Source organism: Dermochelys coriacea, chromosome 9 (assembly GCF_009764565.3).
Source record: "Dermochelys coriacea isolate rDerCor1 chromosome 9, rDerCor1.pri.v4, whole genome shotgun sequence".
Lineage (NCBI taxonomy): Eukaryota > Metazoa > Chordata > Testudines > Dermochelyidae > Dermochelys > Dermochelys coriacea.
The window spans coordinates 59,091,824-59,109,283 of NC_050076.1; the positions used below are offsets into that span (position 1 = coordinate 59,091,824).

The following is a 17,460-nucleotide window of genomic DNA, read 5'->3' on the forward strand; positions in this document are numbered from 1 at the left end:
TGCCCAGCGCCCCGCAGGAGCTGGTCATGAGGGTCGGAGGCGGCGTGCGCGGGGCTAGCGGGCTGCGGCGGCCTGGCCCCACAGTGAGCGCAGGGTGATGCCCCCCGCAGGGCTAGTCCGTCACGTGATGGGGAGCGGCTCGCGCGCCGCCTTGTCACGTGGCGGGGAAGCAGCGCCCCCCCTTCACCGGGCCGGGTCCTTGAGCACGTGACAGGGAAGGGCCTTGCGCGCGGTGCATCTCGGGACAGGGGCGGCCCTCGAGTCTCTCTTTCTGCGCGGTGGCGGGTGGCGGCAGCACGCGGCTCCCGGAGTGCGCGGGGCGAAGATGGCTGACCGGGAAGGTGGGGAGCTTGTCCCGGCCGGGGGGGTGGTTCTGTCCGGCCCGACCACGTGGCCTGGGGCTGGTCTCGGTCTTTCCGGCTGTCCTGGGCGCGGCCCTGCTCCGCTGCCTGGGCCGCGACCCGATCCGAGCCCCGCCACTAACTGGGGCCGCACCGCTCTGCGTACACGTGGCTTCTGCCGCCCTTCCCCGGGCGACCTTTAGAAACCCGGGAGCTCCTAGAATTACCTCGGGGTCAAATACCTGGTGCCGTGGTGGCAACACCCTCTTCCCCGTACCCAGGACCAGCGGGATGTGCGCGCGGCCCGGCGTTTGCCAGCTCCGCCGCCTCTCGGCTTTCGTTTGCAAACGCTCTAGTCACCCGAGCTGTGCTGGAAACCTGTGCGCCAGTATGGCGTGTGCCTGACTGTGGGCATCCTGGCACGTGGCTCTGAGATTGGGAGCTGTAAGCTTCCTCCCGCTCCTGCCCCATTAATCTCACTTCAACACGGACTCTAAAGCCTAACGAAGATAGTTTTCGTGTCAACAATGGTTATTTCATTATCAGTTTTTGTCAGGAGAGGAGGAGGAGTGAAGCTCCTGGAATTGGGCGTTGCTGCAGAGAAGAAAATGCAGAAGGATTAAAAGTGGGAAAGAAACAGATGGGGAGGGGAGAGAAAGAGAAAAGACAATGGAGAAGGAAGAAAATTGCAGTGTGGAAATAAGAAAAGGAGTATTTGTGGCACCTTAGAGACTAACCAATTTATCTGAGCGTAAGCTTTCGTGAGCTACAGCTCACTTCATCGGATGCATCCGATGAAGTGAGCTGTAGTTCACGAAAGCTTGTGCTCAGATAAATTGGTTAGTCTCTAAGGTGCCACAAGTACTCCTTTTCTTTTTGTGAATACAGACTAACACGGCTGCTACTCTGAAAAGTGTGGAAATAGTTGCTCTTAAATATCATATGTTGCCTCTAATATTGAATGCAACGAAGTACTGAACAAATAATAATTAAGTTTCTTCTGAACCTGATACTGAACTAAGGAATCTAATTTTTTAGAACATAAACGTTGCTTGTGTACAAAATTCTGTAGTGCTGACAGTTTGGATTTGGATGAGTTCTGGTATGAAAATATTTAATGTACCTCTGTTTCAAATATAGGTTGTATAGCTAAGAAGCAGAAGAAGAAAAAGGATAAGAAATTTCTACCAGATGCAGATGTTGCTGTGAGTGAATTTTTTTTTTCCATTTGTCTGACTGAGTTTGCCTCCAGGCTAGCTTGGTGCCTTGACTTGATTTCAAGTTGAGCAAAACTCTTGTTTGGGGAAGATCCTGGAACCTTCACCTGTTTTAAGTATCTCTAGAAAAGGACTCAATGGCCCGCTTCTGGAATCTCTTACTATTTGAGTAATGGTTTAACTATGTTACTCACCTGCAATTTTAGGTCTTTAGTTGGAGGGTGGATGGGAGAGAAGCAGCAGGACAGAAGGCAAGCCGTGTTGTTGCCTGCCTTGGTTTTGGTGAATGCTGTCCATGGGAGCTCAGGGACTTAAGATGGGACAGTGTTATGGCTTAGAATGAAAGACAGTTGAAGTCTTTGTCCTGAATCAGCACCTTTCCTTGCTCCAAGTATCCATAGAAAAATAGAATTGCCCTACTGGGGGCAAAAAACTGTGAATTTCTTTAATAATAACAAATTTTAGCATATTTTTAAGTTCTTTATCAGCTTTGATCCCCAAGCATTTAGAGTGTTGGTGTCTCTTGGAGTAAAACTACTTTTTTTTTCTAATAAAAGTAAATCTCTTGAGACTAAGATGGCTGTTTAGGATCCCATGGAGTGATGTATTTGCTCTACAGTGGACTAAAGGTTTAGTATATTGCCTTCCGCCACCAACTCTCTGTATCAGTTTTTTGTAATGTACCCGAATACTTGGATGCTAAATATCTAAACTATAGTCTTAAATTCATTCACCTAAATTTGGATTACTGCTGGTTATGCACTATGTATCTTATGACTTTAAAAACAAACTGTATTTTTAAATAATCGAAGCACTATACTCACATGTACAAACAGTCTTTTCTCAACCTGTATATTATATAATTTTAACGTTAGCTTTAATACATTTTTAAAATCTGTTCTTATCAGTTTAATTAATTATTCTGGTAGGTAAGGGGTGGGGGGAGATGCTTGTGCTTAGAATGTGTTATTTAAAAGACAATCTGTCCTAAATTGGCCTTTATTCATTTTTAAATAGAAATAATTCATTATTGGATTGGGATTTAGTATTTTTTCACCCATTCACTGAGTCACCTGAAGTCTAGAGAAGCAAAATAGCACCTCTTTCCTTTCAAATTGTGATGCATGCATTAAGACGTAATTAGCCAGTGTTTTGGGTTTGTTATTATGGCAAAGTTGCTTAACTGAGGTCATGGCTACACTACAGACCTTGCACAGCTGTACTGCAGCAGCTGTGCTGCTCTAAGGTCTCCCGTATAGCCACTCTATGCTGATGGGAGTGAGCTCTCCCATTAACATAATTAAGCCACCATCAACTAGCAGCGATAGCTATGTTGTCGAGAGAAGGGCTCCTGCCAACATAACGCCGTCTACACCAACGCTTCTGTTGGTGAAGTTTATGCCGGTTGGGATGTGGTTTCTTTTGCAATGCACCAAAGAGATTCTGCCTCCTATGGTCTTTTGGAACTGAAACTTTGCTAGTATTTTGGTGAGTGAAGGGAGCAGACTGGGATCATTATTCTGCATTCAAACATGTAGCCATCCTTTAGTACTTTGACTTGCCATGGAGCTCTGAGGGGTGTTTCACGTCATTCTTCATTAATTCAGTTCCAGAACTCTTCAGTTTTACTTGATGTTATAGCCATAATCTCTCTGGACAATGATCATTTTGCAGCGAATTCATGATGCTGTGGATATATGTTGCTTTGGTGTAGCTGTCATTGAAGGGAATTGTGTAAGATATGTTAGCAATAATTTGTGAACGTTGGTAGCAGAATACAAAAGACTTTCAGTCTTAAGAAAGAGATAAGACACTTTGCATGTCAACTCCACTTCTCTGATCTGTGATTTCTCTCCCCAGGACATACAGCACACAGAGGAATTCTTCATCAAACCTGAATCCCGAGTGGCTCAGCTGGACACATCTCAGTGGCCCTTGCTGCTGAAGGTAAAGAGGATTATAGGATTCCGTCTGTGTGTACAGATATAAAAACATTACTCCTTGTTTCACACGTGTTCCTTAGCCTACATGGGAACCTAAGGCAGAGGGTAACGAATCTCGCACCAGGTTCTATGACCCAACTGAAAAGGGCTTTGAAAAGGGCTTTCGCTTGTGTGCCTGATCTGTCAAATTGCATATGATCTTGACCTGCCTTATAACCATCCCCACAGGATTTACACCCATCCCTTCTTTCTGTGGAGGGATAATGTTTGTGTAAGTCTCCACAGAGACCCTAGTTCTGTACACAGGCATACTGGGTTTGCTCTACTTTGTAAAGCTCTGTTGTTCTACAGAGCTTTTAACCTTCTTTTCATAGCGGCCTTTTCTTGCTGTGGAAAGTCTGTTTCTAGAACTGCCAGTATGGGAGAGGCATTTTCGGTTAATTGTAATTTAAACTAGGTCAGATTATGTGATTGCAGATCTCCATGGGGATCAAAAATTCCAGGTAAAATGGGATTTGTTTCTAAAGACTTAGAGTATTTTTATTTATGGCACGTTTTGTTTGGATTTTGTAGAACTTTGACAAGCTAAATGTGAGGACAACGCACTACACACCCCTTCCTTCTGGCTGCAATCCCCTGAAGAGAGACATCACTGAGTATGTTAGGTATGTTTATTGGGGAAAACTGTAACTTCTGTCACAGTTTACACACTCCAAGGGTTTGGTGACTCTCCCAGTTTAAGTAGGTCTGGAAACAGTTACTTTTCCTTCACTGTTGTTGGCTATACAAAATTCCTCTTTAAATTTGGTTACCAGTCTCCTACATTTCAATTTGTTCTAGTCACAGATTCTTTTCAGACACCATAACAAAGTAGAGTAATGTTATGGTGTCTGAAAGCTATATAACTTCCCTTTCCCAGCATGGTTCACTTTCTGTCATTGTATAGTGGGTATTGATAAAGAGATACAAGTAAATGTACATCCAATATGAAGACTTTAGTGGAGATGTTTTGCCAGGCTGGGGGAGTTTTCTCTTGTAGTACCGACATCGTGCATCAACTATGGGAAAGGGACTGAGAGACTTTTTCCATTGTTCCATATGAACTGGAACCATAAACTCACTGAACATTAAATCCCACCAAATGAGGGTAGAATCCATCCTCCACATCATATCCGCTCATTATACTCCACACCTGAATATAGCCATTATATGGACAACATACCCCCATAGCTCAGTGTCTGTACTCTGACCCGTTAAACTTTTACCCCAAATCGGGGAGATTGCAGATTGTGTTCCTTATGCCACCCGCTCCTAAACCGAATTTCACACCCCTTGATAATCTGTACCTTATTCCCTGATAACCAGAAACTTCTATGCCTAAAGTCTGTACCGTTTTCTTTTTACTTCAACATTATCTTAATAAATTATTAAATTTGATGCAGTCAGGCCAAGGTGGCAGTAAGGCCAAGATTTTCAAAAACGGGAGTTTAGAGTTAGGCTGTTTAATAAAAGTCCTGTTTTAAATATAGAGCACCTAATAGCTCATTTGACTTAAATGAGAGCTGTTGGTTGCTCAGCACTTTTGAAAATGCTCCATATTAGGAGGAGCTCCTATTCTCAAAAATCTTGGATGTAGTTTTTCTTGGCTGCAAAGCATCTCTCTCTTTAGAAGCCAGATGTCCTTGGTAAAATACAACCAGGATATCAAATGGCATTGAAGGTTCTAATCATCTGTGTGCTGTGTTCCAGGACAGGCTTCATTAACCTTGACAAGCCATCCAACCCTTCTTCCCATGAGGTGGTTGCCTGGATCCGGCGCATCCTCCGGGTTGAGAAGACAGGGCACAGTGGGACGCTTGACCCCAAAGTGACGGGGTGTCTGATTGTGTGCATCGAACGAGCAACACGGCTGGTTAAGTCTCAGCAGAGTGCAGGCATGTCATTTATAGCTTTGGGGTAGTTTACTCTCTCGTTTTTTTTAAGTGGTCAGATGAAAGACTGACTGACTGTCTGCATTTTAATGATGAGCAGAGGATTCCAGTTCCAGGCCTCTAAAGCCTGCCTATTTCTAACTAAGGTTTGCTGTCCATTATGGCAGAATACAAAGTTGGGATGAACTGAAGGCCTGGCAAATAATTGTTTTCCTGAACTTTGTGGTGTCACCATTTTTAGCTGATTAGGTCTCAGAACAGCAAATTTTAATTTACACACAAGAGGTTACCATTGCTTTTATTCAGCCTTGTGCTGCCCTACACAATAAATCTTGCTCCATAAATAAACCTGCAGCCTGTGTTTCTTTGTTGATAGATTCAAGGGGTTAGAGCTTTTTGTGCTTGAGATGTTTCTAAAAGTCAGTGGCTGTTAAGAAGACTGGCCTCTATAGATGTTTGAATTGTAATAACACCGACATGGCGGTGAACAATAAAATGCAAGTGGCCGCTCCTGACTACTCTTCTGTCATTCTTTCAGGCAAAGAGTATGTGGGAATCATTCGGCTGCACAGTGCTATTGAAAGCGAGATTCAGCTTTCCAGGGTAAGTCTCTGCATGCTTGAACCCATGTTTGCTTCCTGCTGTGTTGTCTCATCAGTGTACATTGGAGATGTGGGTAAGAGCATTCCTTAAAGAGCCATTGAGAGCATTTTGTTGCAATAGAGGTAATAAACAGCCCCTAATAAAATCAAATTTGTGCAGCATGACATCGTGTTACTTAATCAGATGCTTAATTTGCTTTGGTTCACTGTATATTTGCTGTCTGTGTTTTAGTATATTGTCCATAACAATTGCAATTCTCCCTTGAGAATACAAACCTCAGGCCTTGAGATGCTGACATGCCCTTGCTATTTCACAAATGCTGTGATTGTGCATTTTAAAAAAGACCTTAAGTCTCCTCCTAGCAGGCATGCGGTGTATGTGAAGTGATGATGAATCCATTCTCAGAGTGCTACTGCATTGCCCTCCCTTCAGCATGCAGATTCCTGTTCTAGAGTCCCCGTGCTGTGCAGCCTCCAAATACCCTCCAGCCTTTCATTGTTTTATTGGGAGCTGCTGTGTGGCCAACTCTGTGCAGGAGAGGGGCAGAGCCAGAGCCAGCAGGGCAGGAGCCCCTCTTCACAGGGCTCTGTCTCAACCAAGATGAGTGATGCTGTCTGATCACATGCTGCTGCCTGGTAAAGTAACCCCATTGGTAGCTGGGGGAGTAATTCCTATCAAGGGGGTGCGTAAGTGGCTCATATGGGCTTGCTTTAATGTTGTATGATCAGATACAATGTGATATACAATAGGAAAATGATTTTTATTGCCCAAATAGCAGCATGCTTTTGTGTCTAGATGTGCTGATAGAATGGTGTGGGCTGTGTAAAGGTGAAGGCTGACAGTTCTTCTGCTTCTTCCCCTAGGCAATAGAAACTCTGACCGGTGCCCTGTTTCAGCGACCTCCCCTCATTGCAGCTGTCAAGAGGCAGCTGAGGGTCCGAACCATCTATGAGAGCAAACTGGTAGAATACGACCCTGAGAGGAGATTAGGTAAAACACCTCATAGGTTCTCTGCTAGCACTTCAAAGCATGAAAGTGCTGTTGTGGACTCTCCCTGTGAGGCTCTAGTGAACACACCACTAGAGGGGACTTGCTGTTCCTTTTCCAAGTGCAGTGATGTGCAGACACTTGATGGTCCCATTTTAAAATCCAGGCTTTAACTTGTTAATTGAAACTGGCTTAAAAAAGAGGTCTGTGTTCCAGGCTGAACTCCAAAGGGGATGCACTGCACTACAGCCATCTAAGGAAAGGAAAAGTGCCCTCTGTTTGTGTTCCTGGGGAAATGTGATGAATTCCTCATTATGGTGATTTCTGATGACTGACAGAATCCCACCAGTGCACCTACTTCCATGTGGGATGAGCTTCTTCCCAGTAGAGAAATGCCCTTAGACTGCCAGTCCCCACCCTCTGCAAGAGCTAAAATTGTCTTGCATATTTTCCCCATGATAGAAGTTGCTGAAATCTTCTTCCACGAAGAGCCAAATGATGCAAAGTAGACAACATTAGCACTGTGCAAAGATGACTTACATCTATCACCCAATACTGATGGCTCATTAGAGGCACTGAACATGGAGCCAATCACAGGGCTCATTTTAATCCCCACAGGCAAGTGTGTTAAATTATGGTAACTCTGGATAGCTCAAAATTCTTCTCTCCCCTCCCTATATTGCATTCCAGGTATCTTCTGGGTGAGTTGTGAAGCTGGCACCTACATCCGTACGCTGTGTGTCCACTTGGGCCTGCTGCTGGGGGTTGGAGGCCAGATGCAAGAGCTCCGGCGAGTGCGCTCGGGGATCATGGGAGAGAAGGTAGGAGGGTATGGCTGGCTTTCTTTTGAAAGGCCCTTGCTGTAAGTTATCTTAACCCAGAGTGTTGAGTTCAGTTCAGGGCTGCTGTCCCTGTTCTGGTAATTAAACTTTGGGACAGTGAGTGGCTGGGAGACATGTCAAGATGATGGGAAGCTTCGCTTTCTGCCACTTCTGTCACTCAGCCCACAAAATGTCCATGTACTGAAAGAGCTCAACTGCTTTCTTGCACTCTGGCTTTGGGCTCTTCAAGGTATCTAATGTAGGAAACATACTTGGATTAAAATGAGCACCTCTTTGTAAGGTCCTTGGCTACTGCTGTGCTGGGGGTGGTATAAAAGCCTAGGTAGACTTTCCAGCATGGGCCCAGATGGTCCTGGAGTTTGGATAAACACTTCATTTGTGGAACAAGTTCTCTGCTCTTTTCATAGCAGGGAGACTCTTGATGCAGCCACTTTTCCTAAGAGCCTGTGATCTTAGTGCCTGTTACACTGCATCCAGAGTACTGAGGTTTCTGACAGGGTGTTTGCTGCCATTGCAGACAGCGTTGTTGTGTGCGCGATTTGGGGCACTAGGTAGCTCAGCCTTTCACGTGCTGATGTTTCATGTGTGGGAAGCTAAGTTCATTTGTGGGTCAGGTCACAAATGAGTTTTTGTGGTAAACATTGTATACAAACCTGGCAATTTGTGGTCAGGAGGGTCCCAGGACTGGAACAGCAGAGGGTTGCTAGCAGAGTTACGTGGGGGGAGTTTGTATTGCACTTGGTAATTTTATCTTCAACCCCTTTTGGGAACCCCAGAATTCATCACTGCTTTTTCTGCAGTGTATTTCTCACCATTGTTTTAGCCAGTTTTTCTTGGTCTGATTTGATTGGGTGGCTGGGCCAAGGGTAAACTTAGTGGGCATCTCTCTCTGCAGGACCACATGGTGACAATGCATGATGTACTGGATGCCCAGTGGCAGTATGACAACAACAAGGATGAGAGTTATCTGAGGAGGGTTATCTTCCCCTTGGAGAAGCTGCTGACTTCACACAAACGGCTGGTTATGAAGGACAGTGCGGTGAGTTCCTGAATGGCTTTAGAAAATATCAGCAGGTGGTGGGACAGTAGGGTGACTCTAATGCATTTCACCCTAACTTCACCTCCAGCTTGGACAACAAGTAATAAATAACTTTGGTGGTGATGATCCAGATCCTTATAAACAACCACCAGCATCTCTTTCAAGGAGGCAGTGTGCAGGTCTGAATAGCAGGGGGTACTGTTCCTCAGCATAGAGGAGCAATGGCCAAATCCTGGAGTGTGGGGGGAGATGCTCTTAAGTCATACATGGAAAAAATATCATTTTATCACTGGGGCAGCACCAATTGGTATTTAGTGGCTGAATAAATTTGCAGAGTCAATGTTATGCATTGGTTAAGACCATGTAACTTTACGTTCTCAACCAGATTTTTCAGCCTTTCTCTTATACCCTTCCAGGTTAATGCCATCTGCTACGGCGCGAAGATCATGCTTCCTGGTGTTCTGAGGTATGAAGATGGCATTGAGATTAATCAGGAGATTGTTGTCATCACCACTAAAGGGGAGGCCATCTGCATGGGTAAGAAGAGGTCAATGTTCTTCCTCCAGCCACCGAGCTAGCTACTTGGGTGTAAAGCCAGAGCAATACAGCATCTTCAGAAGCTTGTAACAAACATGGGTGGCTTGAGCATTTCATGGGGGGCGGGATGGCATGCTCCATGGCTGGAATCTTTCATCCATGTTTCCTGGTGGGAAATGATGGGATGCTGTCACCAAATGCATCCGATGAAGTGAGCTGTAGCTCACGAAAGCTTATGCTCTAATAAATTTGTTAGTCTCTAAGGTGCCACGGGTACTCCTTTTCTTTTTGCGAATACAGAGTGACTAACGGCTGCTACTCTGAAACCTGAGATAACTATGATTTGCTACCCTTAGAAACGCGAGAACAACATTACTTAGAGAGGTCAATGATACCAACTGAGAAATAATGGCCTAGTTACAACTCTGGTATCTGGTACAGTAACAGATTTTATTGCTCTATAATGTGTTTTTTCTATTTTTATCAATTTAAATTTTCAGTTGTGCGAAATTGTGGTAGGGCAGACAATTTGACATGTTAAGATTCAAAAAGTTAGTGTTACAACTGTTAACACATTGTCAACGTTGTATGTCAAAATGTACAAAATATCCTTAAATCAAACTCTTAAGTTCTTAGGCAAAGAAAGAAATCAATGGAAATATATTTTGGTCAGTTTGTATACAGTGAAATTGACAATTATCGACTCTTAGCAATAAAAGTCTAATCCTTCCAAGCCTAGCTATACCACTCCATTCCCGTGTCCTGGGCTTTCAAGCACACCCTGTATGTGAAATGATGATGAAGTTTATCCATTCTCTGAGTACTGCTGCACTGCCCTCCCTGCAGCACCTAGATTCCTGTTCTAGGGTCTCTGTGCTGTGCAGTCTCCAAATACCCTCCAGCCTTTCAGTGTTCTACTGGGGGCTGCTTGAGGGTGTGGCTGGCTGCCTGCAGGAGCAGGACAGAGCCAGCAGAGCTGGAGCCCCTCTCCATGGGGGCTCCATCTCAACCAAGACGAGTGATGCTCTCTGATCACATACTGCTGCCTGTGAACTCCTCTCTCCTAACAAATCTAGTATAAAGAAATGATGCATCTTGGATGGCTGCTGAATGGGTGTGCACTGTTATTTTGTACTAATGCCTTTCTTATTACCAAATGCTTGCAGCAAAAAATTTGCCTAGGTAATAAGGACTACAGTGCCATCCTGACTGGGCACATGTCTGGCAATGAGCAGTGGTGTGTGTGTGTGTGTGTTGCCTATGCCCTGTATCCAATACTGGACACCACTGAGTGACGTAACAATTCACTTCTGGCTAGTCTGTGAACCTGCATCTGGTGCTCTGCTCGGGGGGTTGATGAATCTGCTACAATCTTAGCTATGAGATCTGAGTCTTTTAGCTCAGGCAGTAGATGCTCCTGCTTTTAGATCCAGAGCTCCCCAGTTTGTACTTCCCTGATGATGAACCAGACGGGAAGTGAGTTACAAGTGGAAGCCTGTCCAGGGAGTGAGTTGGATGGACTTATTAGGTAATTGTGTAGGGAGTTGATGAAAATTGCATCCCTTTGGATGTCAGTCTTGGGAATACCATCTTTGTAGCCCATCTCTGCACCAACATAACGCTGAGTCATAGGAGACTGAATCCAATAGCTGGCCAGTATTGCTCTTTTGTGCCTAAATGTTCATTCTTTTCATTTCCACTAATGCAGCTGTTGCCTTGATGACCACCGCAGTGATTTCTACCTGTGACCACGGTATAGTGGCAAAGATCAAGAGGGTGATTATGGAAAGAGACACTTACCCCCGCAAATGGGGTCTTGGTCCCAAGGTGAGACTAAGGGTGGGAGGCTGTGTGGTGTTGGAAATGGCATTCAACTATTGAGAAATTGGTTCAAAGCAGTCTCTTACAAAGCTGCAGGTCCCAGATAAAGGCTTCCAGTTTGTCACCTCCATTTACAAACATATGTAGTTTGTCTAAACCCTCTGGAGCGAAGAAGATGAAAAAGGCTTGATCAATTTTGCTCCTGCTGTGAGACCGTAGGGCTCTTCGGGCTATGTCTACACAGCTATAACCATGTCCGAGGACTGGGCTGTCCCTAACTTGGCTAAAAGTCTGGTTCCAATTGGTGGTGTAGACTAGATCTTGACTAGGCTAAGCCAGGATCAGACTGATTTTAGTCTGTGCTGCGAATCCTTCCAGGAAGAGCCAAATGATGTGATGTAGCTGACATTAGCACTGTGTGCAAAGATGACTTAAATCTATCACCCAATACTGATGGCTCGTGGAAGAATTAGAAGATGTTCCATGCCCCACTCTTGAGAGGCTGAAGTAGTGTCTGTAAGAATGCTCCAAGTGCTCTAATGAAAGGTACCATTGAAATTTAAAATAACATTAGAAACACAGTATGTCATGGCCATGTGGCAGAGTACTAAAGTCTGTTGAAAGGGGCTCCAGGAGCAGCAGAAATACCACTTCCATCTCTCTTGCACAATTCCACTTACCCACGTGCCTGATACATAAATGCTAATCATATGTGCATAGCTGGGTCTGTAACAGTAGAAGACTTGCTCCAATTTGCTTGCAGTTCCTTCTCATGCAGTGACACAGTGGGAAGGTAAAATAATCTTTTCTGGAATACTGCTACTTTAATTAACCGATGTTGCAAATAGAAGAATGACATCAGCCAAGGAATAAACTCCTAAGCAACGATGATAATTTGCGATGTGCTATCAAAGGCTCTTTGAGGACATATTTGTCTCTCTCTGACCTGGTAAAGGTTTCATCGTGAACTTGGTTCTCTTCCACAGTGTGTCATCACATACCAAGTGACTTCTCCAACTAGAAATGATAGCTCCTTTGAAGCTAGAATGTGACCTTTTTTTCCTCTGCATTTTCACGCCAGGCAAGTCAAAAGATGATGATGATCAAGCAGGGCCTGTTGAGCAAGCACGGCAAGCCCAATGAGAGCACGCCAGACTCCTGGAAGAAGGAGTACGTGGACTACAGGTAATGCACAGCGTTCCAGAGACATGTTTGAGGGACAGGGCAGAGGGGTGAATTGCATGTGTTCAGTCTCTGGTGTGCTATCTTAGAGTGCCATTTCCTTAAGGCATATTGCTGACTTCTGCTGGAAAATGTCAGTTTGGGGTACAAAAGGTCACGGGGGTTGAATATAGCATGTTTAAAATACTGTCAGGCAACATAATACCTTTTCAAAGTATGTTAATTGCAATGTGGTTATTTGCCATCTCTAGGGAGCACTGCCCTGGAAGAATAACGGGGGGTGCTATTCCAGACAAACCAAGTGAGCAGACAGTTATCCCTTTCTAGCTTGATACCTGTGGCTCTAGAGGGAGTCAGTCTGCCAAATTAAACAGGGGAGGCTCTGCCTTTGTCCCAGCACAGTTAGGCACTGATGTGGGCTGCAGGCTTTCCGTACACTGCCGAGTGTTGTATAACATAGCGATCAGAAAAAGGAGCTGTAGTGTGTCAACTGTGTTGCAGCAGGAGGCTGAGGGATGTAGCTTGGTTTGCAGCAAGTATCTAGGAGGGAGGACAGTAAATCTGAACATACAAGATTGATTGGCAGTACTCACACATTCAACTCAGAGGTGTGTTTCCTCCTTTCAGTGTTGCTATAAAGAAAGAGGCAGAAGCCCCAGCAGCAATGGCTGAGAGAGTACCAAAAGTAAGTACCATAGGCTGCTTTCGTGTAACATCCATTTCAGACCTGTGTATTGTCAGATGAACATCTCTGCCTTGACAGATTGATCCCGTGAATTATGCTTTTTTATGTTGTTTCTTTGGGGGAGGCAGAGTTAACATGTGGAGTCTCCTTCGATTTGTCCAGCAGAGTGGACTTTCATATGTTATCCATATTCGCCTGTGTGGTTAGTGTTGCATCGCCAGGCTTTGAATTCATTGAGGGACGAGATCTGGGAACAAGAGCCTTAAAGACGGCTCAAGGCCATGGCCCAGAATCTGAATGCAGAGCTGTGCTCATGGGATTCCAGAGGCCAGGGGCACTAGCCCCCATCCTAGTCTGGTGCAGTTCATCCCAGTTGAAAAAGCCCAACCAGCATGTGTGTGTTACCAAAGGAAGCAGGTTATCTCTGTGGGGCCAACCCTGGACCTGTTTTTGGACTGGGTCACTTTTGTGTACAGATGACATAGCAGAGACTGGAAGAATATGGAGCCCTAAGCTGTGATGGAATGATATCATGGGAAGAAAATGAGGGAGGGGTGTGCCAGGGATTCTCGCAAAGCTTTCAGAAGACCATAGACAAGTTCCAGAGGGTCTATAGTCTCCCTCATTACACAAGCAGTGATGAACTTGACAGCGTTACCAGGAATAAGGCTTGCTCTTACCAAGCTCCTGAGGGTGCAGAGGGCTAGGATGGGAAGGTACATTGAGGAGGTGGCATCAGGACTATGTGGGGTCTGTCATCTGTACACATCTGAACTTGAGACAGGCCTGCTGTTATGGAGAGCTGATTTGATGCTGGCTTTACTCTTAAACAGAGAAAGCGGGAGACAGAGAGTGAAAATGAGGCATCAGTGGCTCCATCCTCCCCGGCCACTCCACAACCAGACGAGCAGAGCAGGAAGGAAAAGAAAAAGAAGAAAAAAGAGAAGAAGGCCAAAGAAGCTGCAGAGAGCGGAGGGGAGCTAATGGAAGTGGTAGGTAGCTTGATGGGGCTGCTGAGCTAGGAGTGTGGCTGCATTGCATCACTTGTACACCCCTCTTTGTGATACTTACAAACCCTGAGACACCTATTTGGTTTGTCTATGTAGGTCGCTGCTTTCCTCCATCAGTATAGAGTTACATCACTGCAAGCCTCCTCAATATAGCTAAGCTTAGTTGGCACCATTGTCTGTCCCTGGGGGCTGGCCTGCCATGGATAAACAGATTAACCTGTAGGGCAGGGTGTGGAAGGGGCTGTTACAGACTGCCCTTGTTTAATGGGTTAGGAATAATCTGCCCTTGGGTAGCTTTCTCACAATTGTCTGGCAGAGATTATTACGCCTTCCTCTGGTGCCTCAGGAGTGGTGCACAGTTGGAGATAGGGCACCAGGCTAGATGCCTATTGATGTGGTGTGGCAATTTCTTCTCCAGTGTACATGCTCCTGGACTTGGTGCATTGCATGTTGGTAATTACCCTGCCAGGCAGATTTTGTTTTGGGGAGCCTTGGATGGGGGAGGGTCAGCATGGTATGTCACTCTTCCCTCATGGATGAGAGCTCCTGGGGGGTAGTTAAGATGAATCCTTATATAAATACCTCATTAGTCCTTGCTGAAAGGTGTCACAAATCAGCAGTGATTCCTTCCCAGCCACCCTTCCTGAGCTCCATCTTCTTTGCAGGCCAGTGACGCCAGCACCAAGAAGAAGAAGAAAAAGAAGAAACAAAAGCAAGCTGAAGAGAGCTCGGAGTAAGTGGCTAGATACCTCCCAGCCAGATGAGGCCATCTGCTTTGGATGGAAGACGGAAATAACAAAAGCTATTCCCCAGCAGTGCAGAAACACTGCCTGCAGTAGGGTGATGAGGCTTCTGATCCGTTGCTTATACAAACAAAACCATGTCTGCAGTGTGGCTCAGCAAGCTCACCATAAGCCTCTCATCCTGTTTTAAGGGTGGCTGGAGGGAAGAGTGTAAAACTTACCCACTGCACTGGACTCTGCTCTGCTAAGCTGGTTGCCTCAATACATATAAAACTCTTTTCGGGGAACCAATAGCTTCTGCTAAAAATGGGCCCTCCTAACCTCCAGTGTTTTGAGCAATTTCCACAAATGGAGATAATGCCTCCTTTCCTAGTCCTGCCTTTCCCTCTGTTCGTGGGTCCGGGAGCCATTACGCTGACAGTCACAGAATGTTCTTACAGCTGAAGGAATTGGCCTGAGCCACTCACCCTCTTGGAGCAGCATCCGGGGTCTGGGTGATCACATTGGCTATTTTAAGTTCTTTGGTTTTAAACTTGCAGTGCTTGGCTTGAGTCTCAGCTAGCCAAGTCCCAGTGTCTCCCCCAGGAGGGTAGATGTTTTAAGTACATGTTTTCAGTTTGTGTAGGCTTAGAATTTTGTACTTGAGGTTTCTCCCATTTTTTGTTTCAAAGTGCAGGGACCTGGCTCCATTTGCTGTTCATCAAACTCCCATTTACGTGTTCTTACGGCTGTGTCCACCACTGCCTCAGCCCTCCTTCCCAGTATTAGCACCTAATCGATTCTGGGGGTTGGAATGGAGAGATAGGAGAGATCTCTGGGGCCAGAGGCCCCGTGTGATCTGGAAAGTGTTGGCTGGTCGTATGTGTTCTCTAAAGGGTAGTGCGAATGGAGATTGGAGGCCTTTGGCACCAGCTCTTGGCTGGCTGAAGCTGATCGTGCTATGGGCAGCAGATGGTCTGTTCCAAACAAAGCACCCAGGTTCTCTTGCTGGAGTGCCTTGCTGGCAGGAGGAGGTGGGTTGCTGGTGCTACTGGGTGACTGGATTTATCCCTATACCTGTTTTAACCCCTTCAGGGAGGGGCTAGGATGCTCTGCATTGAGCAAATACCATCTGAAGTAAAGGCCTAAAGTTGCCTAAGAGTGTGTTGCTCTTTTTTCCCCTTCTCCAGTACTAGGGAGACACAGGTGGTGAGCACAGCTGGGGGCTGTCAGGGATTTAAAGGAAAAGAAAGTTGTGATTATTATTTACTTTTTATAAAAAAACAATAAAACAAAACACCTTAACAAATAAACTATTTTTCAAGTGTTGACTTGTTGCTGTTCAAGCTGGGTAGGAAGCAGTGCTTCAGTTAATTGGCCACCTCTGCGTTGAGGTGGGGGCTACTATGAGACAGGCCTCTTCCCCATTCTGTCCTTAGTTGTGCCTCCTTTCCCAGGGAGGAGGAGCTGAAGGGGAGAGGATGGTTGGTGCTGGCTGCTCGGATTGATTGCAAAGGTAATGATGGTGCTGCTCTGGAATCTTCTAATAGGCACTGACTAAATTACCAATTTGTTTTGGTCAGCACCTACCTTGGCCAGCTTGGAACATGGGATTTTTGCATTGGAAGGCCCTATTCCCTTAAAAGGGCACTGAGACTGTTTGTGAACCAACCCACACATGCATACTGCTGGCTTTGCCCTAACTTCCTTCATAATAAGACTGACTTTTGCTGTTTGGTGGGAGGGAAAGGAGCAGGGGTGAGTGCTCTTGTTATGTGTGCAGAGTAAAGCCAGCTTGTGCTGGTCCTGTGTCAGAGAATAAATTGAGCAGTGATTCCCTGCCCCTTTAAGGGCCAGTGTGGAGCAGTCCAGTAGCTTTTCTGCTCTTGAATGGCAGAGAGGTGTATAGCTCAGATGGCAGTGTTCCAAGGGCAGGGAGTACCTCACTGCCGTTCAGCTGGTTTCTTGGGGAGCAGTTCATTGGAGGGATGCTGCAGTTACCTATTGAGCTCAGTACAAACTATGAAACCAAGCAAACACTTCAATACTTTTATTGCTATGTTGTATTTCCCTGCGGTGGACTAGAATAAAGGTCTCTATTGCACATCATCAGGTTTTTTGGCATTCTTAAAAATTGTAGATTTCAGACATGTTAATCCCCTTTCCCTCTACCCTTCCTGACAATACAGCACACAAAAAGGTCCTTTGAGCTAGACATTGATTATGGTTTGAAGAACTGCTGCTCCAAAGAGGCCCCTAGCACTGTCCCCCTGGCAACACTTAATTCTGGCACCAGTGGGGGTCTTAGGCTCAAGCACCCCATAAGTGGAGGTTGGGTATGTGCGTGGAGTGGGTGCACTCCTTGGACACAGTGTATGTGCCTGGACAGTCTCTCTTGTTGCTTTGTAATGCAATGGATAGATGATTAGGTCTAGACAATCTAACTTACTGACTCCAGGGGTTATTTTAATCATTGTTGCCTTAGTGGTGTCTGACTATGGGTCAGAGGTGTCAAGTTATAATTGCACAGAATGAGTCAGGAACTCCACACATCCAGCATGGAAGACCAGCCCCTGGGATGACCAACTCCAGCTCACAGT

The 17,460-nt window shown here is 45.6% G+C and overlaps 1 protein-coding gene and 5 non-coding genes across 8 annotated transcripts; all 6 read left to right on the forward strand.

Moving 5' to 3' along the window:
• Window positions 1-182: 182 nt before the first annotated feature.
• On the forward strand, window positions 183-16,969 carry DKC1 (dyskerin pseudouridine synthase 1). Of its 3 annotated transcripts, XM_038416087.2 has the most exons (15): window positions 183-341; window positions 1,482-1,546; window positions 3,419-3,505; window positions 4,075-4,166; window positions 5,251-5,435; window positions 5,971-6,035; window positions 6,899-7,025; window positions 7,713-7,843; window positions 8,760-8,903; window positions 9,320-9,440; window positions 11,149-11,267; window positions 12,343-12,446; window positions 13,071-13,128; window positions 13,962-14,120; window positions 14,804-16,969. In XM_038416087.2, exons 1-15 carry the CDS (start codon window positions 326-328, stop codon window positions 14,873-14,875), a joined length of 1,545 nt encoding a protein of 514 aa, XP_038272015.1. In that variant the 5' UTR covers window positions 183-325; the 3' UTR covers window positions 14,876-16,969. The 3 variants fall into 3 exon arrangements, with proteins under 3 accessions (XP_038272015.1, XP_043348926.1, XP_038272016.1); XM_043492991.1 differs by lacking the exons at window positions 13,071-13,128; window positions 13,962-14,120; window positions 14,804-16,969 and having other exon boundaries at window positions 205-341; window positions 12,248-12,441; XM_038416088.2 differs by lacking the exons at window positions 13,071-13,128; window positions 13,962-14,120; window positions 14,804-16,969 and having other exon boundaries at window positions 206-341; window positions 12,343-12,450.
• LOC119861986 lies at window positions 6,414-6,657 on the forward strand. Its single transcript, XR_005295101.1, has one exon. It is a non-coding gene; the product is annotated as a small nucleolar RNA SNORD17 (small nucleolar RNA).
• On the forward strand, window positions 7,513-7,586 carry LOC119861976. Its single transcript, XR_005295091.1, has one exon. It is a non-coding gene; the product is annotated as a small nucleolar RNA SNORD83 (small nucleolar RNA).
• Window positions 7,898-8,034, forward strand: LOC119861982. The gene has a single exon (XR_005295097.1). It is a non-coding gene; the product is annotated as a small nucleolar RNA SNORA36 family (small nucleolar RNA).
• LOC119861985 lies at window positions 10,228-10,476 on the forward strand. The gene has a single exon (XR_005295100.1). It is a non-coding gene; the product is annotated as a small nucleolar RNA SNORD17 (small nucleolar RNA).
• LOC119861975 lies at window positions 11,645-11,720 on the forward strand. Its single transcript, XR_005295090.1, has one exon. It is a non-coding gene; the product is annotated as a small nucleolar RNA SNORD83 (small nucleolar RNA).
• Window positions 16,970-17,460: the final 491 nt, after the last annotated feature.

Coding starts and splice junctions, on each gene's coding strand:
- DKC1 (XM_038416087.2), top strand. Junction 9,441..11,148: donor AGGGGAGGCCATCTGCATGG/GTAAGAAGAGGT, acceptor CCACTAATGCAG/CTGTTGCCTTGATGACCACC. Junction 14,121..14,803: donor GAGGGGAGCTAATGGAAGTG/GTAGGTAGCTTG, acceptor TCTTCTTTGCAG/GCCAGTGACGCCAGCACCAA.